Genomic DNA, 14,038 nt, shown 5'->3' on the forward strand with positions numbered 1-14,038 from the left:
TTTTCCAACAAAAAGAAGGAAAGGAAAGAAAGGAAAAGAAGGATGGAAGTTTTTTTCTTTAGAAAAAATTTAAAAGCTCTATCTTTGCAATTTGCATTTGGAAACTAAAGATACCTCCTTGTTAAGTAATAATAAAGTATTGGGTATTGATTTAAATATTTTTTAATCACTTGTTGTAAGTACAGTGGGGAATGATGACTGCACTTTGTTAATAGTGATTTTTTTTTTTTCAGTCATCGTTTGAGTGTGCCCAAATAATTGTTTCACAAAAGAGAGTGATCTTGAATGCCTAAAAGTGACCTCTAACTTTCAAAAGTTAATCAATTGGTCACAGAAATGTTGAATAACAAAGATTCTCAGCTTCTATTTTTCCCACGGGTGTCTTCACATGAGATAAACGTGACAGTTCTTAGCAAGTTTCAAGTATCATTCCTTACATTCAATAAAACTACATTAAGGGTTGGTTTGGTTAAAATGGGCAGCTTTGGGGAGGGAGGCTATTTCCAATTAAATACTTTTCATATTGGAATCCAAAAGATTCAAAGATTAATATTTAGTTCAATAAAATGCATGGAAAAAGGCAGGCTAAGATGTCAATTCATTAAGTAAATGCAGTAGTCTGTTTATTTTTTGAGGATATTCTTAGAAATGGAAAAAAAATCTGAATAAAAGTAGACCCACTGATTTCAATAATTTCAGTGCCCTAAAATAATTCTCTAGGATTTTTGAATTCTGGAGTCTTTCTTTGAAAATCTTCAAAGTCAGGTTTGTAAAAACTAGAACTTATATTTAAGATCTAATTTTAGATTTCCATCTCTAGAAAGAAACACTGAACACTGGCTTTTCTCTTGATGAGGAAGTAAAACAGCAAGAAACTAGGGCTGGGGGAAAGATGCAGGAGGAGGAATGACATTGGAAGGCAAAGAAACAGGAAGAACTTTTATAGTCACTTTCTTATTTCATACTTATTGCCATACTGTGTGTGTATGCTTTCATTCAACTATCAGGTCTAATGCCTCAGCACTGGTAAGGGCCAGACAGGACACTTGGAACATTTTCGCCTTCCCCTGTGCTCTATGGACTGCACAATCTCCTCTGTCTACTGCAGCAGCAATTTTTTTCCTGTGGTCAAAAGCAACGGCTGCCACCTTTCTAACCACAGCAGGCTCCAGAAGAACAATTTGTCTATTAGGCAGAGTTTGCAGAACCAAATTGTTCCCTGGACTGGCTGAGACAAAGATGTCGGGCTCAGAAGCATTTTGTGGACTGAATTTGACCCATGGAGCACCAGTTGGACCACACTGAGCAATGCAATTACTGTCTTTTCAGGACATACCTGTTCTATCATTCTCTGTATAAAGGAAGAAATGTCTGGCTTTGAAAGATTTCTTTTAAATGGTTTGGGTTAGTTCAAAAGCCTGTCCTTTCTTCTACAGGAGCCAGGGTCAGTACCTTGGAAAGCATGTAAGATAGGATGAACATTCAGTACTATCTTTTCAGAACAGTCTAGGAATTGGGAACTTCCCAACACGAAAACAGTTGTCTCATATAATCTTCTACAAAAATTTCTCCAGTAATAATACCTTTTTACATTGAAACTGCCTGCTAAAACTGTGTTTGATCTCCTCCTGAGTTACGTTGGAGGCAACAGGGGAAAAACTGATCCCTGTTCATTCTTTCCATCCTCTTCATGATTGTATAAATCTCTGAAGTACTTCCTCTGTTGTCCTTTTTTTTTTTTTTTTTCCCTTCCCAATCTGAAGAATCCCAGTCTAGTTAGTTAGTTCTTTGAATGGAGTCCATGGCTAACTGCAGCTAATTGTTACTAACTCATGATGACTTGGTAGAACAGGAAAAGGCTTTGGCAGGTGGGAGAACAGAAGACAAAAAGTTTAAAACTGTTGGGAGGATCAGAACTGCACCTAGTAAGTGTGTGCGTAATGTTATTACAGGGTAGAATAATGAGTCTTTGTGTTTTCTTCTCTGTTCCACCTCTACTAAACCCTATCATTTCCTTCTTTTCAGCTGCTTCTTGGCTGATGTTTTTGTTGAACTGTTATGTCTCCAGAATGATTAGATCAGCTCACAGCTCATCACTGTGTATATAAAGTCAGAAGTGTGTGTCACTTCACATTTATTAAGACTGAAATTCACTTTGTTAGTGGTTTTAAACTTTACTGAGTGTTGTGATGTTCTTTCACATCTTTTTCTGGCTGCCTCTAGTACATTGCATTATCATTAGTGCATTATCATCAGTAAATTTTGTCACTTCCTTAACCCCACCTTTTTGTAGATGAGGTATAAATATGTGAAAGAATACAGAACCCAGCATGGAACCCTGTAGGGCTCCACTGGTTCCTAGTTCCATTCAGAAAAATGAGCGGCCATTTCTGTTTATTTCCTAGCATCTAACCATTTATCCATAAGAGAATCTCTCTTCTCATTACACAGAAGCATGTTTTCTTTAGGACCTTTTGGTCAACAGTCTTTGGAAATCAAATAATTATATTAGCTGATCTCTGTCTACTGTGACTTCTTCAAAGAATTCTAATAGATTTGTGAGTCAAGATTTCCCTCTGTAGAGGAGACTCTTTCCAGTACGTTTTGTGTATTTAGTTTAGGGAAGGCAAGGTGAGGTGGGGGAATTTACACTTGTCTCTGAGCAAAACACAATTGGGTGCATGTGTTCATCATACTGTCTCTCAGAGAGTTCCATCTTTAATAGAGACACTTTTTATTTCTACTGTAGAGTGTTAAATGAGTGACGTTCTTGGCCATACTTACCATGCTGGAACAATCTTTCACGTAGCCTGGAACCAGTCTGGGGATGGTAGAATGGTGCAAGTAAGCGAGATTAGGTCATCATCTGCCATGAAGTTTTCCTACTAACTAGTGATGACAAAGAACATTTCTCATTGCTTTGACTGTATGAGACTTAAGATTAATGGGAAATCAAAAGTTATTTCCATGGTACAGGCTGAACTAATTAACTGTGGGTGTCAATCAAAGAAACCTTTTGTGTTTACAAACCCTCCTCTGTAGTTTTCTCTGTCTTGCAGCACCACTTCTTTTTTAGTTGGAGTCAGCAAGCAGTTTTTCATGCATTAGCTGATTGCATTCAAGTACTGAACTATCCTGGCAGTAATAATGTGTGATGTTTGCACTAAATAGCATGCATTTTACTTGCTGTTTATGTTGCTGGCATTATAGACATATGATAGATGCTTACGCAGCAGCATCTAAGAGACCTGTAGAGCCCTAAAAGCAACATTTTTTCCGCTGTGTTTTCGTGGTTCACCTGATGGTAGAACGAAACAGTAAGATAACCCTAATGAGCACCTCCGGCATCAAATTCAGTGCAGTATGCTTACTGTCTGCATGCAATTGTTGAAAAGTCTCTCAACTTCCCTCCTAAGATTCTCCAAGTAGGTTGTGCTGTGATAGAGGTTTGCTGTGGCACAGAAACAATTCAGTGCACAGTATGGGTTTGAAGCCTAGTTTAGCAGTCCTAGTAATTTTGGGGTTTGGTTTGGGTTTGCTTGGTTGGTTTTTTGTTGTTTTTTTTTTTTTTCCCCCTAGAACCATGGATACAATAATTTTAGAGATCAGATGCTCTGCAGAAACAGTACCCTGACACTACTATGTGTTCCACTCCAGACAACTGTGTGGAAATCACCTCCTCTTATGAAAGGCAATCAGACCAGTTTCCGAATTCCTTTTGTTTAAAGGCTGTTGGAGGGGGGTGGGGGGAAAGGGAGAGGATGTAAGTAAATTGTAACATGTTATACACACCTATGAGTTCCTACTTAAGGTCTGTTTTTTCTGTTAGCTGCCACAGAATGCCTTTTTCAATTACTTTGCTGTTGATATTAATTCTGTCAGAGTAACCAGTAAACATCTGTTGCCAGATAGTAAGGTCATAAAAGCAGCACTGAGGGTATTGTATGTATCAAAAAAGATTTTTAAATTGTTTGTATAACTTGAAGCTTTTTTGACTCACTCATATTGATCTGAAGAGCTAAAAGTACATCTATTACAGGATTATAATCAATGTAGACTGTACAGTGAATTAAGTTGCAGAGAATCCTTTTTTTTTTTGAAAAGTGTAGTGACAAAATTAATGGTTTAGTGTTAAAAGGCGCTAGATTTTCTTCTATTCCTTTAAGTGCAGCTTAAGAAAAAAACAGTTTCTAATGGCAGTTATGGAGCTTTAAATTAGGAAACACTAAACATGCTATTCTCTTGCTATAGTGAGATCTGTCTGTGCCAGACACAGTCATGACACAGAGCCAAGTACTTTTCTAAGGAAAAATGGCCCAGGAATTCAAGGCATGCATTCACTGTTCCATGCACTCTCAAGAGCCAAACAGATGAGAGGACAGAGGAGTGAAGTGTAACAGGGACTTCAAATGTGTTTGTCCAGCAGGAAAAAGCCATGACTTATATTGTGGGGCTGTAGTCTCATTCTTTTGGCTCAATTGAAATAATGTTGCTCTGTGATTAGCTTTGAGCTATTTAACTGCACTTTGCTTGTTCTGTCTTGGACTTCCCCCCCACCCCCGGCCCTGCCTTGTTTTTGCCTTGGGTTACTCAGTCCTCTGCTTACTTTGCTTGATTTTGTCCTTGCTGTACTATAAAATATACAATTACTTCTTGCCTGAAACTGTGAGTCAAAAGTGAAAAAGTATGGAGATATATTTAAAATTCAAGCAAGAATTAAGTATCTCTAAATAATACAAAGATATTAGCCTATTAAATTTCTGTCTTAAAATCCATCCTGAGACTACAGACCAACTGCAATGTATCTTACATTATATTAGATGCTGCTGAATACTCATTGTGGTTTGTTTCTGAAATGCTTTTTAACTCCTTCATATAAAGAAAAAAAATGTGTTCCATTCCATATGAGGCTTGACTGTTATAAATCTTTGCTTAAACCATGCCTGTCTGCTATCATTTATATATGTTTGGTAGCACTTGAGTCTTACTTTCAGGGAAATGCCAACATGTGGTATATTATTAGAGTATTAAATAATTTGTCTTGAGGCAAACTGTCAGTTTTTATATTGCCTTAGCGGGACGTGTCTAGTTTTTTGGGTTTGGGGTTTTTTTAACAAGGCCACTAGGTGGAGCCAGAACTCGGAGGCCCTGTTGGTTGCCGGTACCTGGTGAATAAGGTCTTCACATGCACATTGCTGGCTTCCAGCATGCAGCGCTGGTTCCCTGCAGCCTGTCAGACTAGGAAGTGCTGTTTAACTAAGATCTGCTGTTTCAAAAGATAGAAAGACCAAAATGGTCTTACTGTTGTTCTTAATTTTAAATTGGCAGCTTTTACAAAGCTTCATACATACAGTGGATTACTGATTGAAAAAGTTGTTCGTTGTGTCCATTGCGATTTGCAAATCTGCTCTTACTTACATCAGTAGGAACGTCCTCTAAAGTGTACATAAGGTGCAGCAAGGAAAACTTAATTGTATTTATTTGCCATTAGAATATTTAAAAACTAGAAGATGGCTAAGTTATCTGAATTTGAGACCCCTCTCTCTTTCTCTCTCTCTTCCTTTTAAAATCTTGGCTCCCACTTCACCCTTGAAGCTGTTATCCCGGATCTTTTGTCATCAGAGAATATAGTTTTCCATCCTACATGAAGCTGATATAGTCTGATTTTTGTGTGGCTACACGGAACTGTCAGATCTATTAGCAAGTACAATAAACTGGTCTGTATATATGTTTCCTAGAAATACATTTATTAATGCACTTTATTCTGTAAAATTATATTTGTAATTGTAACTAATACTATTTAGATGAAGATTAATTTGAAAACTGGAAATACCATTAAAGGTCTTTGATGGAGTCATAGCTATCTATATGTAATCAGAATTAAATGAGACAGCAGGCTTAAATTTTGACCATATTGTAAAGTGATTATCAGTAGTAGGAGCATATTGTGGACAAGCTTGCAGGTTTTTGTGTTAGTATTTTCTAAAGCTGGTGCTACCTTTTGCTGCTTCTGCTTCATAGATTGTGGTTTTCTTGTTTTATTTTAATAGCGTTAATAGAAGATGTCAACAAAGGGTGGTTTGGCATGTTGCAGACATGGAAAATGTTTCTAAACAAAACCAGGCTTACATAAATGTTTAATATGTTTAAAACATTTACTGCACAAGTTAAAAATCAGTCTGTAAATTCAATTGCTTTGTCTTTGCAGCAGTTATGTTGGCCACTGTATTGCTGTAATAGAGCATTATAAAGGTTCTTCTCCTTCTAAAATCAAATCAAATTTATATTTTCCAGAAGCAGCAAGTAATCAAATTGTAGATTTGTTGGTGAAATAAATTACCTGGCATTCTAGCAAAAATAGCAATGATTGCAGTCTGTAACTTAGAAGCTTTGTTTTCTTCTTAGAAATCCTCTTTTAGAAGTAGCTACTAAGCTTTTAAGTTGTTATTCAATATACACTGCTTCAGTAGAAATTATCATTCTTACTGATTTTGGGATTGGCAGATTAATACCACAATTTGTGACAGCTGCTTCTATAATACTCTTTGTTGCAGCTGAAAGTCCAAACCAAATCTTCTGTGCCTTTCCTCCTGAACTTCTCATAGATGGATGAAGCAGTGCACAAATGCATAATATATTTCAGTCTGCCCTGTATGTCATTCCACTGACATTAGGACTCACCCAAGAAAAAGGCCAGTGCAAGCTGCCAGCAGAGGCCAGTTAAATATTCATAGTAAAAACACAATGTAAATAAAGGTGCTTTAATTTTGAAAGACCTCACAGGAATACAGGGACTGGAAGGAAAAATTGGGGTGACCAAGTCTAGTCCTGTGCTACCTTAGGTAACCAAGTAATATAATCAATTTTATAAGCTGGTCAAGCTCCATGTTATAAATAGAGGTGTTTTCACTTCATGGTGCTTATTGGGCAGCTGTTTCAGAATCTCACTGCCCTGATGGTTAAAAAGGTCTCTTAAAATTCTAACTTACATGTATTCCTGACCAATTTACTCTAACTTGTTCTTATGTCAGTATTGCCTCTTAGCATCAATAGCTCTTTTCACTTTGGGGCATTTAAATGGTCTGCTTAATAACAGCAATCATTTTGCAACTTTTTTTGCTAGACTAAATCCATGCATTTGTGCTGGTTTTGTCTGGGGTAGAGTTAATTTTCTTCATAGTAGCTAGTATGCGGCTGTGTTTTGGATTTGTGCTGAAAACAGTGTTGATACACAGGGATGTTTTAGTTACTGCTGAGCAGTGCGTAGACAGAGTCAATGCCTTTTCTGTTTCTCACCCCACCCCACCAGCGAGTAGGCTGGGGGTGCACAAGAAGTTGGGAGGGGAGACAGCCGGGACAGCTGACCCCAACTGACCAAAGGGATATTCCATACCATATGATGTCATGCTCAGTATATATACTAGGGGGAAAGCTGGCTGGGGGACCGCTGCTTGGGCTGGGCATTTGTTGGAGGGTGGTGAGCAATTGTTTTCATTTGCATCACTTGCCTTTCTTGTTTGTTGTTGTTATTTCCCTTTTCATTACAATTTTTATTATAATTATTTTTATTATTTTATTTCATTTCACTTATTAAACTGTTTTTATCTCAACCCACGAGCTTTCTTGCTTTTACTTTTCCTATTCTCTCCCCCATCCTGCTGGGGCAGGGGGGCAGTGAGCACGCGGCTGTGTGGTGCTTACATGCCAGCTGGGCTTAAACCACGACAGCATTTCATACATGTTTCTAGCAGTAGGGCAGGCTTAGATGGCTATTGACACTTGATCCTTTGTTTAGGCTGGCACAACTGTTTTCAAGTCGCACATCAAGTAGATGATGGAACTGATAAGCTGTAAAAAAGCTGCCCCTTCCCCCCTGCCCTGCATTTTTTTGGTCCACATAATTTTTCACCGGTATGCTGCCCTGACTCTTTTTGAAGTATGACCCTACCAACAGTTATGCTGCTGTCATTGATGGAGTGGTGTCCATGGACAGAAATGAGCAGCAGAGGGAGGAATGGGAAGGAAGAAGAATATCTTAAGGCAATACTGCTGCTGGACATGAAACTTATACTTAACCCAGGCTTGTTTAGAGACATCTGCCATTCTACACTGCACTGCAGAAAATTGAGTGTAATATCTGAAACAGTCTGAACTAGTCAGTTAGCAACAGCCTACCCATGACCACATGGGATAACTGCAGTATACACGTAATGTTATTTACAGACCTATATTTGTTTATCCTTTCTACATTTGTTTATCCTTCCGTCTAACTGAAACTGAACCAACTTGGACTTGATGATCTTACAGGTCTTTTCCAACCTTAGTGATTCTGTGATTCTGTGAACTTCTGATTGCTCAGTCCAAACAATGGTTGGCTCTTCTATAATGTTGCTGCTGTTTACCAAAAGCAAGCCTAAAATAATAATTGCATCTTATTGGTTCAGTTGCTATTTGAAGAAAGCTCTTTGCTGTTCTGTCTGGTTACTACTATAATTAATAGAAGTTATTTTCCGGTTTACATCTGGGAAGTTAGTTTCCCTTAGTGATACAATTTACCGGAATATTTTCTCTCTAATAACATGACAAGTGTAGTTGCAGAGCATTTTTTAAACAGTCATACTATTTTAGCTATACTCTTCTTTCTAGTTTCTTTATAGTCTATTTAATCTTTAATTTTAGCATTGTGTCTTTGTTTCTTTCTTGAACAAATAAGGTACAGTTACTAAATTATCAATTTTATTGCAGTATGATACATGGAGTTTGGGGAATTCATTCATCTACAGTTTTATGTAGGCAAAGAATATGAAATACTATGCCATGAAAGAAATGGTGAATATTTCACCTGTGCATATATTTTTACTTGCACATTTTTTATTAATCTGATGTCAGTTACTTTGGCCCTAAGTACAATCTGATTCACTGGTAACAAGGTAACAAGACATGTCTGTAAATGGTTATTTGGAGAGTTGCATGTAGTGATTGGTTTTATGTGAAATGTTATGTTACAGTTTTTGAAGTCCCACCTTCATTTCGTCAATTAGAAAGACTTTCTGCGTTTGTACTGCCTTTGTTAATTTACATAAATGACTGCTTCCTTGTATCAGCAGGAGGAGACAAGGTATCAGCATTTCAAAATGAGGCAGTGCTGTGTTTTCCTGTCTCTAGCAGACAGACAGCCAATTGCTGTCATTTATGGCAATCGTTTATGCAGCTGTCAAATTTGTATGTGTATTCCTCAATGCAACTAGCCAGCATACTAAGAAAATCAGGTGGCATCTTTTTTGGTATTTAAAGGTAGTGTCTGCAGTAATCATGGACACTGCATTCAAGTTCACAAAATCAATCCAACTTTAATTATTAAATAAACTTGTTGGACAGGCTGAAATTAATATAATCTGTTGTGTGCTGTGACTATTTTAGTGTTTTTTTCTGATAATATGTAGTTGGTCAGTGACAGTGCTGTGTTTTCTACATGTCTAGGTGATGGTAAGGAATTACAGAAAGCTGCAGGTTCCCTTTAAAAAAGAATATCTGGTTCATGTCCTGCACTTTAGCATAGTTGTCAGCTTTTATGTTGTTCAGGCTGTTGTTTTCCTTTGATTCTATTTTACTTTTATTTTGACCTTAATTTGGCACATTTCCTATTCTTTCTGATGTTCTCAGGAGTGGGGGCGGAGCAGGTAGAGTTCAGAGCCTTGAACCTACTTTTGAGAAGGTTCCCCTTCAGCACCCATGAGGTTGTACCAGAGCTGCACTAGCAATGTGTAAAAAAAACCAAAAAAACAAAAAAAAAAAAAACCTAGACATAGGGCAGTCCAATGGGAAGCTATTCGTAACTTTATTAAGTACTGTTCTTTATTGGATTTGTAGATTCAGGGTAGAATTCAGTGGTTTTGGAGGGTGGGACACTAATGCATTCTGAGAATGCTAATACCTTTTGCTTTCATGAAAGCAGCTTCATTTATCATAAACTTCGAACTGAGCAGTGGAGAAGCTACTAAGGCATTAATGTCAGAACTGAGTTGGTGTCAGAAAGACAGAACAGAGGTAGAAGGAATATTCTTTATTCAGGCTTCATTTTCAGAGTTAAATCATCAATATGCTGAGCATTGATGTTTCTGTGTGCCAATAGAAGGGAAGAGTAAACATCTTGCCTACACGGATATGGGAAGATTTGAAGAAACTATGGTAACAAGGAAAAAAAATTCTCAACGTAAAGTGTAGATAGAAATGTTGTCTTTGATTTTTTGTCTTGCATAAAAATAATTTTGGCTAGGCTATTTCTAAATAATTCCTTTTACAGACAAGTGGCACTTTTAACAAAAAGTCTTGCCTTCAAATACAAGCCCTGTGTGCAGCTCTTTTCAGATTGCTGGCATTTCACTCTTCTGCTTTGTTTTTCCTTCAGGCTAAAATTGCCTATCCTTTTATGCATGCTCCCTGCATCGTATGCCAAAACCTATCTGAGCACTTATGCACATACCAGACTGTTTTTGCAATAAAATGAATATGGGTACAATGGCTAGCATTAAAAGAAAAAGGTATTTAATGTAAAATAGTGTTAAGTAAACATCCCTTTTAGTAGCAAGCTCTGTGTGTGTGTTCTTGTATTTCTTTAGTTATGGTTGAAAATTTTAAGTTGTCATTATTACCATAACAACATGAGATTTTTTTTTTTTAATTTTTTTAAAAATTATGCGACTGAAATAGGGAGGCAGATATTATCCTCCTGTAATGCTCCTGTGATCTTCCAATGATACTAAACACTGCAGCAAGTTTTACTCCTTGAATGCAAGCTGTCTTTTAATTACTATCAAATTATTATTTTCCTTGGCAACTAGTTCATCTATAACTGAACTATTAATGTAGTCGCCAGGTGGACATCTTGTTGGCTGTGTGGGTTTCTATTAGCCCCACTTCAGTCAGTGGCCTGACTCTGTATCATTCTCCTTTACACAACCAAGTTGAGTGTTGGTTTGTTGGGGTGGGAGGGTAGAAGCCTGTATTTCTGAAGCCAGTATCTTCTTAACTTATAGTTGGATTCATTGGTCGAAGTCACTTTTTTTTTTTAATATCGTCAAAGAGATTAGTGAAAAGGCAGCCATTGATTGCACAGCACACTAAGATCAGTTATATATCTAAACTTTTCTGCTGGCTAAAGCTGAAATAGAGTTGATTTGTATAATCAGAATTAATAGTACATAAATTACAGTAAACTTATGTGTCTCTTCTGGCAATAGAGTGCAAGTGTCTATTTAAAATCCCCACCAATTAAAAGATAAATTTTCAAGTGAGTAACAACTAGAAGTTTTCATCTCGTGGCTGACTATATGGCAGACATACCATATAAATATAAAAATATTTGTTATAATGAACATGACCAAACGACTTTTTTTTGTGTCTTTGTTTTGTGCATCTTTGCAGTTCTCGGTTTTCATCATCTACAAATCACTATGTGGGTTTTATTCCTTATTTCAAAAACGCAAATACTGTCTGATTCTGTAGAGTTTCAGTAACTGTACGTTTGTTTTTCTTAGAAGATTGAATAGTACCTCAGTCTGTCTGGTTTTGTCAATACCAAAGTTTTTATCCCTGTCTGCGCTTAGTCATCCTGTAGACGGAAAAGGTAGAAGACAGACCTCTGGTTTATTTAAAATTAGACGCAGTTAGTAAGGGTAACGGCAGTGTATGGTCCTGCCAGACAAGCTATGGCTCTATAACGGACTTTGTTCTTGCTTCTAAAAATGTTTTGTAATTATTAAAGGTCTGTTGCCTTTTTGTAAATGTGTACTATAAAATACCTCTTGAACTAGAACCTTGCTACACAAAGATAATTTTTATTCTTTCAGGTCCATTGGGCCACGGCTTGTTTTGAGAATGACATTAGGAGCAGAAATTACTAGCCAGCTCAAGGCTTCTTCGTATATAGCATCAGGGCGAAACCTTTTGAGATGGGACCTGTCACCAGAGCAAATTAGAACAAGAACAGAAGAACTAATCAGGAAGACAAAGCACGTGTATGACAGTGTCGGGATGCTTGATATTGGAGAAGTAACACATGAAAATACTGTACGGGCCTTGGCAGATATAGAAGTGGAATACGCAGGTTAGTGTACGTTTTCTGTGATTCTTTCCATAGGGCATTCCATCTGCACATAAAGAAACATTGAGAAAAGATAGTTGTTGCTTACAATTCTGATCCATGTTGTTCTTGTGTAGAATGTGTAGAGGCCTCTCAAGGGTCCTCTGGTCATAATAATTTTTCAGGACCTTTCAGCAATATGTAACATGATGAGCTACAAAGTTCTGCTGCTTCATTCTAGAGACAATAAGAATTAGAAAAACTGTGCTGTTCATGTTTTTGACGCATCCAGAGAACTGCATTTGCCACCTGTTTTCTTTTTGCATGTGAAGCTCCACAGTTACATTTTCTTTTCCAACTGTGTAGAACTGCTACGGGACAATGTGCAACAGTGTAGGCTACAGCATCTGCAGTATGCATATTACATTCAAACCTGACAAGAATTGCTTTTTTCACGTACTGCAGAATCTGAGACAAGCAAGTCAAATGGAACAATGGAAGGCTTGATAAGCTCATAGTGGAGAAAATGTGATGGTTGAGAATGGGGGAATTTTTGAAAGCTTTTTTGAAAGAAGACTGCTTTACTTGGTCACTTTTATATTATGGCCTGCAAGGCCTTGAAGAATCCAGGGAGAAGTGTTGGTCATGCAGTCACATCTAGATTGCTCTGAATGAATTATCAAGACATGACAATACATGGATGGTGTTCAATGGTCAAACACAGATCATTCAGTTATTTTGTTAATAATTGTCAGTCAGAGGAGATGGGAAAAATAAAAATGCATCTTGGGCGGCTTTGTTTTGAAAAACCTATCAGATGGTGGCTGATGACTCTCAAAAAGTAGTCAGTGTCGTAAAATGTCAAGTTCTCTTAAATCCTCTAAAAAAATCTGCAGTAGCAATAGAAGTGCTGAAAACGACCACCTTGGCTTGGAGCAAAATCTTCACCTAGCAAAAAAGAGCAACATGCAGCTCAAATGATTGTACTATAATATTAGTCTGGCTTTCACATTACATAGAATTACAGTTTAGGCACATCCAGTGAATTGACTGGAATTGATGCTGGCAGAAGGACTGAGTAATCTTCATCCAAACAGCTTCCAGTCAGATTCAGTTTTAATTGTTCCAATGTATTTGGTATAATAATTGTAAGCCTTTTCACCAAGGTATAAAACTCTCTGCTTTAAATGAGATTAGAAGGAAAATCTATGTTTGATTCAGAAAACAGTGGCCATCAGCTTCTCAGCATAGCCACCAAGACTTGCATCTTCCAAGATGTACTTGTTTTCTCTACATGCTATTGCAGTAGTGGGTCATATTTAAGCTTATAATGCTAATTTTCAAAGCTGTATGTGAAATTAGCATGAATTACCTGTGAAGCAGCTCATGGCATATGATAAGGATGTATTACCACAGCAATACTTCCATTAGAATTTTGGATTTTTAAGGCCTGCCTGTCCCTTTCACAGCTACATGAAAGACCCACCCCAGTAACTAGAACTTATTATCTGAAAAGACACAGATGACAACAGGCCTTACATTTCACTGGGAAGCTGCCAAAACTCACTTCATCATTTTGAAAAATCTTGGCATGGGGGGGTGGTGGTGGTGTTTCCTCTGGACTTCAAGAAGAACCATATACCTATGTTTGCATTGCAAAGGTTTCTGAAGGTCTGAGGGTTTGATAAAACTACTTCAGATTACATAAAATTACAAAGCTTTAAATCATCCTAAAATGTTGTTACCCTAAAATGTGCTTTTGGGGAGGTAGAAGGGAGTGAAATTATAATTGGTTTTGAATTGAGTTAATTCAGCTGGTCATAACAATTCATTTCTATTTTAGCATTTCTATTTTAGCATTTCTATTCAATGTCATTATAAAATGCAATATTTCTTTAATAAGCAAGGATTTACTTAATTTCAAAAGTGTGTTCTAAAAATGTAGTGTTACTCAGC

At 37.2% G+C, this 14,038-nt stretch overlaps 1 protein-coding gene across 2 annotated transcripts in view; it reads left to right on the forward strand.

Moving 5' to 3' along the window:
* Positions 1-14,038, forward strand: part of NLN (neurolysin) — a 38,259-nt gene that overhangs the window by 1,304 nt on the left and 22,917 nt on the right. The window contains exons 1-2 of one of the 2 annotated variants that reach the window (XM_059833507.1): positions 2,040-2,098; positions 11,850-12,106. In XM_059833507.1, the coding sequence (XP_059689490.1) occupies positions 2,040-2,098; positions 11,850-12,106 (316 nt within the window). Of the gene's footprint in view, positions 1-2,039; positions 2,099-11,849; positions 12,107-14,038 lie in introns of those variants that run through there. The other variant, XM_059833508.1, reaches the window with a different exon arrangement.

Source organism: Gavia stellata, chromosome Z (assembly GCF_030936135.1).
Source record: "Gavia stellata isolate bGavSte3 chromosome Z, bGavSte3.hap2, whole genome shotgun sequence".
NCBI classification, from domain to species: domain Eukaryota; kingdom Metazoa; phylum Chordata; class Aves; order Gaviiformes; family Gaviidae; genus Gavia; species Gavia stellata.